Here is a 15,690-nt window from a genome sequence, read left to right as displayed (position 1 = left end):
TTTCACCTTACTTTTAATTTCTATTATGCTACATGAGAACTTTGATTATATCCCTTGATCTACTAAATTATGAATCAGAGTTTGTCACAGTAGTAGCGTCACGGGCTGCCCCCCCTCCCATCCTAAGCATACAGTAAGGGGTTTTTAAATAAGCCCAATTATGTAAATAGGTGAACTGGACATTCTTAATGGTGCAATCCTATGCATGTCTACTTAAAAGTAAGCGCCATTTGGGACTCTCAGGAAAACTGAGTTCGGGATTGAAGATTAAGACTCCCCCGTTGGAACAAATGAGAGTTAAAATGCTTTGGCCTGGTGGGGCCCCCACCGTGGGAAGAAACCTCATAGATGTTAATTATTTTTCTTCCACCTATTCCCTGTGTTAATGATGGTGTGCGTGGGAACTTAAAAGCTCTCTTCAGTGAAGAACATTATTTAGAAATAGGTTATCCAGATCTGTTGTGACATGTTGCACAAATCCCTTCCTTTCAGAGACAGATCCTGTTTCCACGTCCTTGGGAGAGTCAGTACAGTTCATTTCCAGGTATATCGGATTGACGTTCAAGTCTTGCATTTTTAAACTGGTCTTACTCGTACTAGGTTAAATGACGGACAATAATGATAACCTTCACCTAAGAACATGGCCAATAAATTAACTGCTCTCCCAGGCAGTTGAGTGTGAGAACTTGAATTAGTGGAGGGACACCACATTAATTTGGAAACGAGTCCCACAAATTACTGAGAATCAAGCCCAGAAACACGGACCGCGTTCTCTGTCGGACCTGTCTAATCCAGATACTGATTCGTTTAACTGATTTGTGGACTTAGCTGCAGCAACCTTCCAGCTATTTACCCCGACATCTACTTTAAGAAGAGCTATTCGGGAATAATGGCATCGAACTTTATCAGGCTGACAAATAACAGGTGCACGCTTATAAAAGCGACCCCGGTATTATTTGGGAGCAAGGCTGCAAATTTTTAATTTTTAATTCCATAAAATAGGTGATAGAGCTGCGCGCACACCATGCATTTAAAACACATGACTCCCCACACCCCAACATCTGGGAACTGTCGTTTACTACTCTCAGAGCTACAATTCCCAGCACCCTTGGTGGACTGCAGTTCCCAATATTCTTTTTTTTGGGGGGGAAGCCATGTGCTTTAAATACATGGTGCAAATATATCTTTCAATGTATCATTGCTTTTGTCCTTAATGTCAGTAGCGTGCCGAAACATTACCTTTTAATGCAAAAAGTCCACTTTTACTACAACTTGTGTGTTTGTGCATGTGGAAGTCTTATTCCTGAGATTGATCGTAAAACAACGCAACTGACTGGCCAAGGGACTCGTCCCCCATCCGACGCAGCCGCATAGAGACGTCTACGACGTGCTCGCCAAGGCGCTCGGGACCAGCTGGGTATGTGACGCGTCACGTCCTCAGGGAAGCGAAAGCGATTTTATTAAATATGAAAGGCATCCTTCCGCCCTGCGCATGCGCATTGCCCGCCGCAGGCAACTAGGAGTTATCCTTGCTGTAGACTCTGAACTTCCATAAGGGGTTTTACTTTTCCGGGGGGGGGGGGGTTATGTTGTTATGAAGCTGCGATCATCGCCGATTTTTTTTGACCAGTAGAGAGAAGGAATCCTGCGCGGTTGCGATCCTTAAAATGCCAAACGGGACCCTTCCAGTATTTCCTGAGAGTAAGCACCACTTAATTCAACAGAACTCCCTTCCGAGTAGACAGGGTTAGACTACCCCTGTTCAGAGTCTTTTAAGTTAAGAGGTTTGCCGTTTGCTGCAAAACCAGCCACAGCCTCCTCCTCCCTGCAGCGGGAATCGTAGGCTAGTTTACCCGGGAGTAAGTCCCTCGGGGTTAGCTGGGACTTACTTCCGAGGAAACGTGCAGCGGGGTCGTGCTCCACCAGGATCGATCGGAGTTGGGGGCTGCAGGTGGGGCTGTGCGGTTGCTCGGGGCGCCTGCTCTGCTTCCTCCCCCGGAGAGCCAGGCTGGCGGGCCGATCCTGTCTCTAGCCTGCAGGGCCTTCACTGCCGGGTTGAGCCGGGCGCGGCTTGGCCCAGAGCAGGCCGCTCAGATCACGCCGCCCCCTCGGGGCTAGGCGGAGCCTCGCGGCCTCCGTCGCCGATGCAGAAGCGGGTTGTCGCCACTAACCACCCAACCACCCCAGCCAGACAGGAAAATCCTTTGCAGGATCTGAAAGCAGCCTCTCCACACTTTGAATAGCTAAGTGGGCGGGGATCTCTCTCTCTCTCTCTCCTCACGCTATGCTTTACTGTGGATCCGGACTGTGTGCAGTGCAGACCCTGGGCATTATTTACTCAGAAGCACCTAATGGGGCTTACTCAGTGGGCATAAGATTGCAGCCTTTAAATCGGGGCCCGGCATCAGACTACAGGAGATGTTAAAGCAGACCTCGATCCTACGTGGCCGCTGCAGCCCCCGCATTCCTTAGCACAGGGCAGATCTTTGGTGTCTGAAGAGAAGCACACCCTCCTCTTTTTCAAACTTTTGATAAGCTCTCGCCCTGCCACGTGACGCTTATAACACTAGCGCAGGCCAAAAGGCGCCGCAGTGGCGTTTTGCAGGGACACCTGAGTCTCAGGTAGGAATAAGAGGAGAGAGGTATCCTTTTTTTTGTAGGTCATCATTGGTAGTGGAATGAAAGAATGTTCTACCTGATGGTTCGATTTCAGCTAAATCTAGGGACTTTTTTGGTGGGGGCGGTCCTACGTGTGAAATACGAACTGGATGTTTTGTATGCTTTCATAAGGGGGGAAACTCCACCCACCGCCTCTCAGATTCTTTCCTGAATTTACGAGCCAATGAGAGGACTCAGTGCGAGACTTTGGCTCAGAAGTCCAACTTGGACGGCCTGCTTGACCTTAATTGACATCCTCCCGGCCTCCTGCTCTGAAACATGAGAGAGTGGCTCAGCGGCAGACTATACGCTGGTGGGGAGGGGAAAGTCCAAGGTTCAATTGCTGGCATCTCCCAAGTGCTGCTGCGGGAACAAAAATCCCATTTGAAACTCAGGAGAGCCGCTGCCAGTCAGTGTCGACAATGCTGAACCAACAGACCAACAGACTCTGAATCCGTCCAATGCAGCTGCCTATTGATTTCAGGGAGAGACTCTACCATGGAAAGGCGACCAGGGGCAAGTTGAAGATATTGTATGAGAAATTGTACTGCATTTGGCAAGGTTACGCGGTGATACAGAGCTTACACAATAACAGGAATACATTGCCATGGAGGGTTGTTTTTTTTTTTTTTTGCGGGAGGGGCGCGCAAGTGGCCAGCTATAACCGATCTCAGCTCCTTGCCCTGAAGCTTGGGAGCCCATAAGGAACATACAATGTCATTCGAGCAAGCATATGAACATATATTTTAACGAGGGAGGAGCAGGACAGGGATATGAAAGACCTGAGAGTTATCTATTCCAGTTGAGCAGAGGCGAAGGGAGAAGAGAAGCCACGCTGCTTTCAAGGACGGTTCAGAGTCCCAAGATCCCGAGAGCGGGGTGCATGTGAACCCCAAAGGCATTCATTCCAGTGCTGGAAGAGGATCAGCTAGCCTCAAACTTTGGCTCAGAGGATTTGACCAGGCAGGAGCCACTTTTGGTCGGGATCTGCGGGTCGTCATCCTGCTTCCAGCCCTGGCCGGCAGCGACACCCGCCAGGCACAACCCAGAAAGAAAACGCAGGTGTCATGCACACGGAGTAGTTCTTCTATCAAGACACGTTCCTGAGTGCGGGGGGCGGGGAATGTAAAACTCTGCATGGTCGGATACGCTTCCCTCCTGCACAACGTGTGAAGTGGCCCTCGCGTGACAGTAGCAAGAGAGTTTGCGAGGCTTGCCGCAGAAGCTCTTTTACTGATATTTCCTTTCATGTCACATATGGGGGCGGGGGAGTATCCACAACATAAATGGAAAATTAAAATTAAACTCAGAAGGACAACCGTGTTATTAGCTTAAATCCTTGGAAGGAACAGAAACTCATTCATTAGAAGTTGTTTTTTTAAGGATTTTTGGCATCGGAGAGGAGAGGAACACACGAAAGTGAGTTTCGGGTTGTGGGGAATCTTCCCTTCGATAGTCTGACACTGTGCACACAACATAAGTTTAAAGAAACCTCCTCTAAAAATGTAAAAAAAAATCCAGGAAACTAGTTTGTTAAGGGTGCTGGGAACTGTAGCTCTGTTAGGGGTAAACTAGCGTCCCCAGGGAGAGGCCAATGCCTGTTGATTCGCGACAAGAGCGTTTACTTTAAACTTCGCATCTAGCTCAAGCCCAGCACGGTATTGTATATCTGCTATAGGAAGCGCATTAAAAAGTTACAAATAGTTAAATAGCGAGCACCTTGGTTTCATCCACTGAATACATAGAGGCGACTACTAAACGTGGAGAGGGACTTTTTGTGAGTGAGGGGGGAGGGAAGAAAACAAGGGAAATAGAGAAAAGGGAATGGGTAAAACAAAGTCGATGTTCATTTTTATTACTTTATTGCAACTTTGTCCATCTAGCCCTTCGATACACGTAGGACACGATCAAAGCCAAATGCTTCGGTTTAACTGGTCTGGGGATCGCATCCACGCAACAATGAACTGCAGTATTAGGAAGGAAAGAGAGTTGAACTTAAACAGGACCAAGTCTGGAATCCTAACTCTACTTACTGGGGAGTAAGTAAGTCCTGTTGAATCCAATAGAACTGTCTTCGGAGAAGGCATGGTTAGGATTGCGCTGAAAAGCGGCTTAGCGGTTGCCAGGTCACTCACTAGGAAAAATCGCTGTCTTTCATTTCAAACCCGTCTAAAAAAATGACCTACCTTCCAGGGCAGCTCCGAGTACTAGCCATTTTTAAGGCACTGCTGTGTTTTTAAATGAGGACTAAGACACGAAGAGGAAGCCAAGAGGGGCTGAGGATCTCGTTGCAAGGAACTGGGGGCAGAAACCTGCGCGCGAACTACTGAGCAGAGTGCGCAGCAAGGTCTCCAAACGCAGACGAGGCGGATTAGCGCATTAAAGGCACATCACTACAGTCTTCCATAATAAGATCACAAGTAACCAATCTCATGACCAAACTCTACCCAGTGCCTCCTTGCAAGCGGCACCCGCACACCCAGAGCGATGCCTGGGCAATTGCTTTCTATGCAGGAAGGTCCCTGGTTCAATTCCCAGCATCTCTGGGAGAGGGAGCTCCGTCTGGAGAGGCGCTGCCAGCCAAGGTGGGCAAGTGCGGAGCTAGATGGACCAAATGGTCTGACTCGGTATAAGGCGGTTTCCCCCCGTTCCTATGTTCAAGCTCCTCCCATTGGCCTTAATGGCAAACACTGACTCGCACTTGCTTCAGATGCAACCATCAGGTGTACTTAGTGTACGCCTAACCAGGATCGCAGCCAACCTTGGCAGGGAGAGACTTTCTTTTTGTAGATCCAAGCGGCAAGGACGTCGCCTGACGGCCTTTCCCAACGAGCTGGAGAAGCGCAGAGGGAGGGGGAGAAAAAGGGCTCAAGGAACGCAGCGTTAGGATCGCGTTGCGCCGGCCTTTCCGTGCGAGAGCCCAGCGCAAGGCGCCGCCGGCTGGCCGGCCCTCTCGCTCCGCGCCCGCCTGATGTCACAATGAGGCGCAGGCCGCGGCCTCCCTCCCGCCCCTTGATGGCGCCGGCTTCCGTTCGGTTGCCAAGGAGAAGGATACACACCGCGGCCCAAACTGAAAAGGCCCCGGAGGAAGACGGGGAAGCGCGGAGCCCGAGGGGCAGGTGGAGCTGCAGGACCCGCTCGGGTTTCTGAGTGGAGAGGCGAAGCGGAGGAGCAAGACCCCCTCAAGGCCGCGGGGGGATCCAGGGGGCGAGACACCACCCCACGGGGACGCTGCCGAGGCTCTTGGAAGTGGGGGACCAGCAAGAGCCATGAGTCAGAGGCAGGTCTTGCAAGGTATTTTTAAGGCTGGGTTTTGTGTACTGGGGGGTTTCTGAGCTTTACAGTTTCTTGAAAAGGAAAGGAAAGGGGGGGGGAGCGCGCCCACGCAACAGAATCTTCCATTTACCTGCGAGTAAACCTCCTTGAATTAAATGAGACTTTCTGAGTAGTCCTGGTAATGTGTACACAGGCAATACAGTAATCCTCCTAGGAGTATTTGCTACTGAACTCACTGGAGTTTACTTGCCATGAATTGTCTGTTTTTATATTTTATTCTATTATGTACTGTTGTAATTTGGTTTCTAACCCCTCCCCCCATTAATCCGTAAGCCTCATTGAGTCATAAAGTCAATCTATAAAAGTTTATGGAAATAAACTTTAAGCAGGAGAATATGTTTTGTTGAATTCAGTGGGGCTAACTCACAGGTAAGTAAAGGTAAAGGGACCCCTGACCATTAGGTCCAATTGTGAGCGACTCTGGGGTTGCGGCAGTCATCTCGCTTTAGTGGCCGAGGGAGCCGACGTTTGTCTGCAGACAGTTTTTTCCGGGTTATGTGGCCAGCATGACTAAGCCACTTCTGGGGAACCAGAGCAGCGCACGGAAATGCCGTTTACCAGTAGGGTTCGGAATACAGCCTTTGCTTCTTGCTCAGGACAGCTTGTGTCATCATCTTTTCTTTGATCTATAGACTCTATAAGGTGTCACAATACATTTCCTGCTTATCTGGGCCTGTATCTAATGTGTGAAGGCTTGTGATAGGAAGCCCTCATTGAAATGCACTTATTCTGCCTTCTTCCTTCTTTGCAGTCTTTGAGCAGTATCAAAGAGCCCGAACGCAGTTTGTTCAGACTGTTGCAGAACTTGCTACTAGGCCGCAAAATATTGAGACTCTTCAGAATGCAGGTAAACAAACAAACACAACCAAAAACAGTGCTTCAGAATAAAAAAATGCATAAACCCTTTTGTTTATCTTACCATAGAACTGAGAGCAGTCTGATACTTTGAAGTCCCCTTCCTTATTAGATAGCTTAAAGATGGTCCAATAAAATGAGCAGGTAAGACACATGTCTATGCATTAAAGTCAGCTGAAATATTAGCTTCATATAGCCACACATTGCACCAAGGGAACTCCCCACATGTGTGACTATTTACAAGCTGTTTGCAGACTATTTCAAGTAATGAAAGACAGAGCAGGGGTGGGGACTGCAATTCACCACTCAGTGCCAAGTGTTTCTATTCTAGGCATTGCTGTTAGAAGAGGAGGGTATAAAACAGGTATTAATTGTACAGTACTTAACAATTGCCTTCTCAGGGTGCTACTTGAAACAGCAGAGTAAACAAACTGTTTTCAGAATTCACAATGCTGCTTTTCTAAAATACGATTTTTCCCAGACAAGCAAATCTTATATCCGGAGAAGAGGACATCACTGTGACACAAAAAGAAGTTTTATGTTGGTTTTTAATTTAATTTAATTTTATAATCTTTCAAACATATATATAGTCCAAAACTTGGTTGCCGAAGTTTACATACATACACCCATATATAATGTTATTTGTATGTTGTCTTTGCATAGTTCAAATCATGCTCTAGATGAAACATGAAAAAAGAGTGCATAATTACAGTAAAACAAAAGTAGCCATAAACAATAAGTAAAACATTAAAAAAATTCACAATCAAATTGCACAATTTCAACATAAATAATAAAAAAAATCTATAATAAGGATGCAGTTTTTAAAATATCAATAGCAGCAACGGTTCCCTCATATCTCCTAAACAATACCCCAGGCCAAGAGTGTGTTCAGCAACCTCAGCTTTCGTAGCAGGAGTCACTTACTGCCCTCCTCCCAGGCCAGATTACAGAAATGTTACTTACTTGGAGAGTGATCTGTTTAAATTTTAATATTTTTAGTTTTAGACTGCAAGTCTAATCACAGTTACTAGAGACAAAGCACCATGGAATGTAATAGGACTTACTTCCAAGTAAATATGCATAGGATTGTTCTGCTAGGCTACAGTCCCATGTCCCTGAACATAGTGGGGACCGGGCTACTTCTGAAAAAAAAACCAACCACATTCATACGATGGTGATGCTAAAACAATCCTAAGAACTTCACCAAATATAAAAATGCATGTTCTTCTAATTTAGCCGATCTGTTTATAAATAGTGACATGATTTGTACTTGCGGCCATGTGTGTGTGTGTGTGTGTGAAATCCCACGTGCTTGATTTCTTCCATATTGACTATTCATGGCATAGTGCTCACAAACATCAGCTGATGTTTATACCTGTAACTAGACTGTGCTTTGTCAGACTGCAGATGGAGTAGGTACTGACATGATTGAATACTCCTCAATACAAAATAATAATAAAAAATCCCTGCATATAGAGATGTCTTACAAGAGCGATGTAAGAGCTCTTGGACCCATTCATGTTCATTATATATTTGTCAATATTCAACTTATATCTGATTTTCATAAATTAAATCAGTTGAAGCCACTAATTCCTGAAATCCTTTCATCTGTTGTCTGCCATAAGTCAACCATGCAAATTTTGTGAGTTTATGCATTTTTGCAACCTTTCAGGATTTCCCCAACCAATCCTTCTCCTGTTCTCCTACTATCAACATTTACCCTGTTGTTAGTAAATTCCTAACCACCTAGTTCTTTTCCCCTGATATCAGTAAGCTTACAAAAATTCTTAAGCTGGTAATATGTCTCTTCAATTTTGTAAGATGTATCTTTTCAAATTGAGCTTTTATCATGAAGTGCCCTGGGAAAAGGAAGAAGAAAGAAACACATTTTCATATCAATGGGCTTTGTGCTAAAATTATAGCATGTTAAGGTATGTTCTTAAGATGGGCTATGAAGGTGACACACACCAAAAAAATAGCTGTCACCTTTATAACCTATTGTAAGTACCTATCTTAAAATGCTATAATTTTGTGCATTATACTCTTGTGGATAAGAGGTATCAGAACAAGGCTGTAATGTGTGTAACCTTCATTGAGGAGGTTTTTTAAATAAAAAAAACATAATGAAGATGTTTGCTTCAATAACAGCAGATCACGGTTTAAGGGTGCAATATCCAGTGTAGAAATACAATGAAAAATTTTTAAACTTGAAAAAACTGTTTCTCTAAAAAGAAACCTTGTTCCAGCCCTGAAAATAGCGCTCACCATCACTGAAATCCTTCTAATTTCAGATTATAACTTTTAATTGTTAATGAGAAATGATTACGGTAATATTTATATTTAAGCCCCATACTTGTACATCTCAGGATATCTCACTTGTGTGAGATTTTTCAATTTTTTTTAAAAAAATTAATCTGTAAGTCTGATTTAAATAACGATTGCAAGAGAGGAAACTCTTATAAGAATTGCAGCTAGTGAGGTATGAAAATACAAGCTGGTTCTTAAATGCTGAAGGAAAAAGAGGGATATAAATAAACATTGTGTTTAACAATATGGTTGCTGTGGCTGATGAAAAATGTATTGTTCAAAAACTGGTGATGTATTTTAAATCATATGTTCACCTATAGAAAGTATCCTTTTCACTTTTTCAGTTATATTTCTCATACTTCTTGCAGCACCTCTGAGTATGTTGGCATCTCCTCATGTTGGAAGGGACCTGTATGTTGAAACAATGCAAAGAATTTTGATGACTCAGCCTGCACATTTACCACCCACCATGCTGAATGTAGCTCACACGCCCTGATACAGTGGTCTACCTGGAGCTCAGTAAACCTTTTTGTTGCTGTAGTCTCGATCTTCAAAAGCAGAGGGGGTTATCACTACACTACGTAGCTAGTGAACTGAGTTTTCCATATGCCACAAGTTGTGCAGGTCTGATTTACAAATATGTAGTATAGAAGGAGATACAGTATATCCTTTCAGGACAAGGACAACCCCTTTAAGTAAGGACGTTTGACAAACTGCAACTAACCAAACTGGGAAATCCAGTTTTTACTCAGTACAGTTGCACCTCAGAAGTCGAACGCCTTGCGAGTCAAACCTTTTGTCTCCCGAATGCTGCAAACCTGGAAGTGAGTGTTCCAGTTTGCGAGTGTTCTTTGGAACCCGAACGTCTGATGCGGGTTCCGCGGCTTCTGATTGGCTGCAGGAGCTTCCTGCAGCCAATCGGAAGCAGTTCCTTGGTTTCCGAACATTTTGGAAGTCGAATGGACTTCCAGAACGGATTCCGTTTAACTTCTGAGGTACGAATGTAGTAATCAGGTGAAGCAGCACATTTTAGTGTCATATTTTTCAGTCTTTCTCACAATATAAGGCCCATGCGTGGAATGGTGAACTATGTCAGTATTTCTACCAGTGTGTTCAAGGAATACAGATTCTCTCTCTCTCTCCCCCCCCCCCCGGTTTTGGGTGCTTAACACTCCTCATCACACCCCCATGCATAACTCTTTCCAGTGCTGTTAATCTCTTTTTTCATCACTAAATTAAACTACAAAGAAATGACAAGCATCACAACATATTTTTCCACTGTGATTATTCTTGACTAAATATTTGTTGTTGTTGTTAAAAGTAGAATTTTCTTGTCCTAATCTTCTGACTGTAATGAATTGGTACAGTGGTCATATTTTGACTAGAAACTCTTATGACAGAAAATGAGCGTAGTTAATTATTTCCATAAAGGAATATGAAATTCAGTTTGAGAAACACTTGTCTAGCCTACAACAGAGAAATCTGTTATGCTGCCTCTAAATAAAAACCAAGGCTGGAATGAAGCTATTTATATGGCACTGAAAAGGAAAAGAATTGTGATTGTCTCCTTCTGCTATCAGCTTATCTATCACTAAGAGCTTTCCCTTCATACATACAGCTAACATAAGAGAATTGAGCTCGGGAGCAACTCCCTCTTCCCAGGGTTGGCCCAATATATTTTGCTGCCTGAGGCAGGGGACCTTCACCCGCATTTCCACCCACAACTCCATATACAGAAGGCAGGCAAATTGGCAATTGAATCTTAATGAAATGCTAGTGATGGGAGGGTGTCTTCAGTTGCACCTGAGGGCAGCAGCGGGTGCAGGGTAGGCCACGTGGCACATAAAACAACTGGCAACGCCTTGCTGCTACTACCTAAGTTTGCCTCCTCGCCTAGCCTCGTGGAAGGCACGCCCCTGATTCTGCTGGTTGTGCAGATTGGCTGGCCTTCTGACAGCCATGAAGTCATTTCCTGTTCTGTTGCCTGGAGCAGTATATAAGCTAAAACACACCCCCTAGAGTGGCTATATCAAAGTCCCAGGTAAGCATTAAATCAAAGAAGCATACCAGGCATTGGGAGAGGGAGGGGAGCCTGAGCACAGCATGGGGGTCATCCATGATTAATTTGGAACCAGAGCTTCTCCCACAACAGAAGAAATCTCTGCTGTCTTACTGATACACACCTGAAGTGCGTGGTTGCATAAGACCCAATTCTAATTTAATGTACTGGTTTTTCAGTAGAATTCGGTTTAACATTAACAAGATGGAGTGCTATGCTCCTCTTCAGTATTTCAGCCTGCTAGCCGTACTCTCCTCAACTGCATTCCATTCCCCTCTTCACCCAGTTTTCTGTTCCCCACTGGGCCACTGAACATGTTCAGTCCTGACTGAACCGATTTTTGGGGCTTCTTCTTCTTCTTCTTCTTCTTAATTCTACAAACCCTAGATGTTCCCCCAAGTCTGCTGATACATCCCTCTTATGTGTGGATTTTGTTGCTTTGTCTACAGGAGGAATAAAACATCATCATTATATTCATCATTTTATTTGTACAGTGGTACCTCAGGTTACATACGCTTCAGGTTACATACGCTTCAGGTTACAGACTCCGCTAACCCAGAAATAGTGCTTCAGGTTAAGAACTTTGCTTCAGGATGAGAACAGAAATCGTGCTCTGGCGGCGCGGCAGCAGCAGGAGGCCCCATTAGCTAAAGTGGTGCTCCAGGTTAAGGACAGTTTCAGGTTAAGTATGGACCTCCGGAACGAATTAAGTACTTAACCCGAGGTACCACTGTATGCTTCCTTTTCATAGTTAAAACCATGCTCAAGATGGCTTACAAGATGACAAGATTTACATAATTACAAACGTAACAAAAGCCATAAACAAAAAAGAAACCACATCAAAAAGTACACAATCAAATTGAAATCATTTCCACATAAATCCTAATAATATCTAAAAATGAATATGTATAAGTTAACAACAACAACCTCCAACAAAACAGCCCAAACAAGACCACAAGAATTGTCTAGCAGCTTTTGTAGCTGGAGTCAGTCAGTCAGGCCAGAAAAGCAGGGAGCAGATCTTCCAGGGCTCACAGCCAAGATGGTCTCTGGCCTCTTCAACAGCCTCAGCTTTGACAAAGCCCTTGGAATTTCATTATCAGAGGGAACAAGTAAGGCCACACAACAAAATGTTGTATTGTGTCCCTGGTGTGTGTGTGACCTGATCCTGTGGCTAAGGGGATTGAAAACAAGCAAAAATTAATATCAAGAAAGAGTCTGTGCTCTAACTTGGGTCTTAAACCATCTGCAAATAAAAAAAAGTTTTTGAACGTTTTAAAAGTGTAACCAGTCTGCATCCATTCAGTGCAGCTTAAGGTTGCGGCATGCAGTTGAGTGCTTGATTTGGCCTACAGGGAGGGCAATGTAAGTAGAATGACCTTTGCTGCAACCTGAGAGATATGTGAGACTCTTGATGGGAAGTGCAAGCCAGCCTTAGCCTCGTTTCTGCCTTGCAGTGTTCACAGCGGGCTAAATTGCTGGGCTGCTGTAAGCTACTTTCAGTGCAGCCCTTCTAGGTGTGGTAGGAGTAAAGCAGTGAGTTATACTGAAGAGTTGTTGTTTACTACTGCCCAGCCTGCAATGTGGGGAACAAAAGCAAGGGTTGTTAGAATCTCTCAGCTTCAGTTCAAAGTGCTCTGATGGTGTTTCCTGCTTGGCAGGGGGTTGGACTCGATGGCCCTTGTGGTCTCTTCCAACTCTATGATTCTATGATCCCCATGAGCAGTAGGGGATCTAATATCACTGGACAACACTGCAGGGTTGTTGTGAACCAGTCAGAGCCTAGTATGCAGTGTGAACTACACATTACTTGTCTGTCATAAGCCATTTTGGAAAATGGACTATTAATTGCATTTGCTTGGAATTTGTAGGCTTCTTTTAATATTCTGTACTAATTAAGAACTGAGTTAGAAAGAGTGGGAAGTCTTCTCTTTGCTGCTGCTGTGTGTGTGGCGTGGACACACTGGTGCCCAATCGTAGCTATATTAAAATATTGAATTTCTCCATCAATTACCATAGGCAGCTCTCATTTCCATCCCTGAGGACATGTAAAAATAGCTTCTCAGCGTGAGCCAGAAAATAACATATCCAGACAATGAGATTGGTCTGTCTAAGCTTTTTTATATCTGTTTGTCTCTTCCTCCCTTTTTAGCTCTTCTTTCTTAGCATTTGGTTTCTGTTTCCCCCCAGCAATCAGTACACATTTTGTCCCCACTGAGTGTGTATAGTCCCTCACTGGGTTGTTTTGGGATTCCCCTCCCTTAGGTTTTCCACCATACTTTTTTTTTGGGTGCTTCTGAAAACCTTGGGGTTTTCCTGAGTCCGCTGGTTCTTCCCTCTCTTGGGCTTGTCACTGTTGTTTTGGTTTCAAAAGTGCAGACGCTCTCTGAAATTGGAAGTAGGATATAAAATGGTGTTCTGATGTTCTGATGTGCTTATTATCAAATAAAGGAATCCCAGCACAAGAGTACAACCAATCATTTGGTGTAGGGGCTGGAACATGACTTATTCCCCAGTGAGGAAGAGACCAGCATATTTATTCAGAGCGCAACTGTTTTTAGAAAAGGTATAGGCACATCTTTTAAATTTGACCTTTTAATTTTTCTGTGACGTTGTTGTTCGCTGTAATGCTTTTATTGACCTTGATCTTTTACGCCACCATGGTAATTTTCAGAAAGGCGGTGTAACAATACTGAGAGCCAAGTGCAGTGTAGAAGTCAGAGTGTAGGACTTGGGAAACCAGGGTTCAAATACCCCCTTAGCCACGAAGCTCACAGGATGACCTTGGGCCAGTCAGTTTTGCAGCCTAACCAGCCTCATAGTCTTGCTGTGGGGATTAATTGAGGAGGGGGGGAAACCATGTAGGCCACTTTGAGCTCCTTGGAGAAGTAATAATAAAAAAGTAAACGCAATAAATAAATATATAGGCGGGATTCAACTAAGTTTTACTCCAAGTAGTCCTGCTGAAATTAATGAATGTGACTATGTTAGGTCCATTAATTTCAGTGGGTCTACTCTGAGTAAAATTTACTGCCCATCAGTTTCGAAGCTGCACTGCACAGGCGATTGGATTCTCTGCTACGTTTCTTGGGATAATAATCTTGGATCCTGCTGTGGATTTGTTCTGCTCCTTCAGCAACAGTTGGCAGTTGTGATAACAGATATATGGTACTAACTGAGTTTAAAAATAGAATAGCCCAAGTTGCCTCCAGTTGCCTTGCACAGACAGGTCTCTGCACTTTTACAGTGAATGCAAACATATGCAGAGATCCTCTCTATGTGGTTTGGGTTCCATGTTACGGGAGGAAGAGGAAGAGGAAGGGGGAAGACTGATTATCTGTATATTCCTCTATCAATCTACTGATCTAGACTACTTGCCTACCTATCCCTAGAGGTTTGGGCAGGCAGCTATACTAAAACGAAGATTCAAATCCGTAAATAAAATATGAGTCAACATGCCACAATACAACCTGGGAATTTAAATAACCCCAATGTTGATTTAAGTCTCTCCCCCCCCCACCAGTGTTCAGGTTTGGTCTTTGCTAAGTTTCCTGGGGAAGATCCTCAGCTGCGGCTTAATCCCTAGCACACTGTCATTTGCGGCAGAACCACAGTGTATAAAAACCAATGCGTGAATTCTAGGAGGAAAGGAGGAGGCGCTTTAGTGAAATCCATATTCCATCCCCTGTCCCTCCTCTCAATATTAGCTAAATCATACCCCACCTTCTAAAAATGGTAGCTGGGAGGGCACCACAAAATTACTGTCCCCCTGTAATTTGAATACTGATAAAAAAGGCTTTGGGGATCAATTTGGACCATTCCATTTGCATAGAGTTGTCAACACCTGAAGGAAAGGTAGTTAGTTCCTTTGCTTTGCAGCGGTGAAAAGTCATCAAGTCATTTCCCATCCCATTGCGGCAGTAAAAGCAGGCATCCTTGTTGATTGTCTCCACAGCTGGCAACATGCGGCCTTCAAGGGAAGAGCTCCTCTTGGGGGGAGCATTATGTCGTATGTGGGAGAATGTGATGCCTTTACTTTAGAAGCCCTTTTGCCACCATATCCTCCGATGTAGACTTTTCCTTGTGTTCTCTTGGGAGTGCTACTCTTCAGCCCGATGAAAGGCTGCAGATGTTGGATGCTCAGGTCCCGACATATGGAGGTGGCGTGGGGGTGGGGGGAAGCACTTCTTCTGATGAAAATGCTGCTAAAATATTGGCAAGCAATTTGCCCATCAACTTTTTATTTCTGCCCTGCTGTGATTTATGTTCCGGGTCTGTTTCTGCGTTTAATATTTTCTTTCAGGCATTGCCTTTTAAGCATATCTATATCCTTTTGGCAGTTTCAGATCTGGAGGTTTGGTCTCAGTATGCATCATTATAGGCAGCTGGTGGCCAGGCCTTTTAAAATGGGGGGGGGGGTGAAGTATCTCTTCTGAGCCATTCAGCACTGATTGCAGGCACATTTCCAGCAGTGT

At 44.5% G+C, this 15,690-nt stretch overlaps 1 protein-coding gene across 3 annotated transcripts in view; it reads left to right on the top strand.

Annotated features, from left to right (window-relative positions):
* The first annotated feature begins 4,508 nt into the window (after nt 1-4,508).
* Nucleotides 4,509-15,690, top strand: part of SPAG6 (sperm associated antigen 6) — a 48,863-nt gene continuing 37,681 nt past the window's right edge. For all 3 annotated transcript variants that reach the window (XM_083467529.1, XM_083467528.1, XM_083467527.1), the window contains exons 1-2: nt 4,509-5,952; nt 6,746-6,841. In XM_083467529.1, coding sequence (XP_083323655.1) covers nt 6,836-6,841 — 6 coding nt within the window. In that variant the 5' untranslated portion in view covers nt 4,509-5,952; nt 6,746-6,835. The remainder of the gene's footprint in view (nt 5,953-6,745; nt 6,842-15,690) is intronic.

The sequence above is a fragment of the Podarcis liolepis genome (genome assembly GCF_965112155.1).
Source record: "Podarcis liolepis genome assembly, chromosome: 12".
Taxonomy (NCBI): Eukaryota; Metazoa; Chordata; class Lepidosauria; order Squamata; family Lacertidae; genus Podarcis; species Podarcis liolepis.
This window is presented reverse-complemented; position numbering and strand designations above follow the sequence as displayed.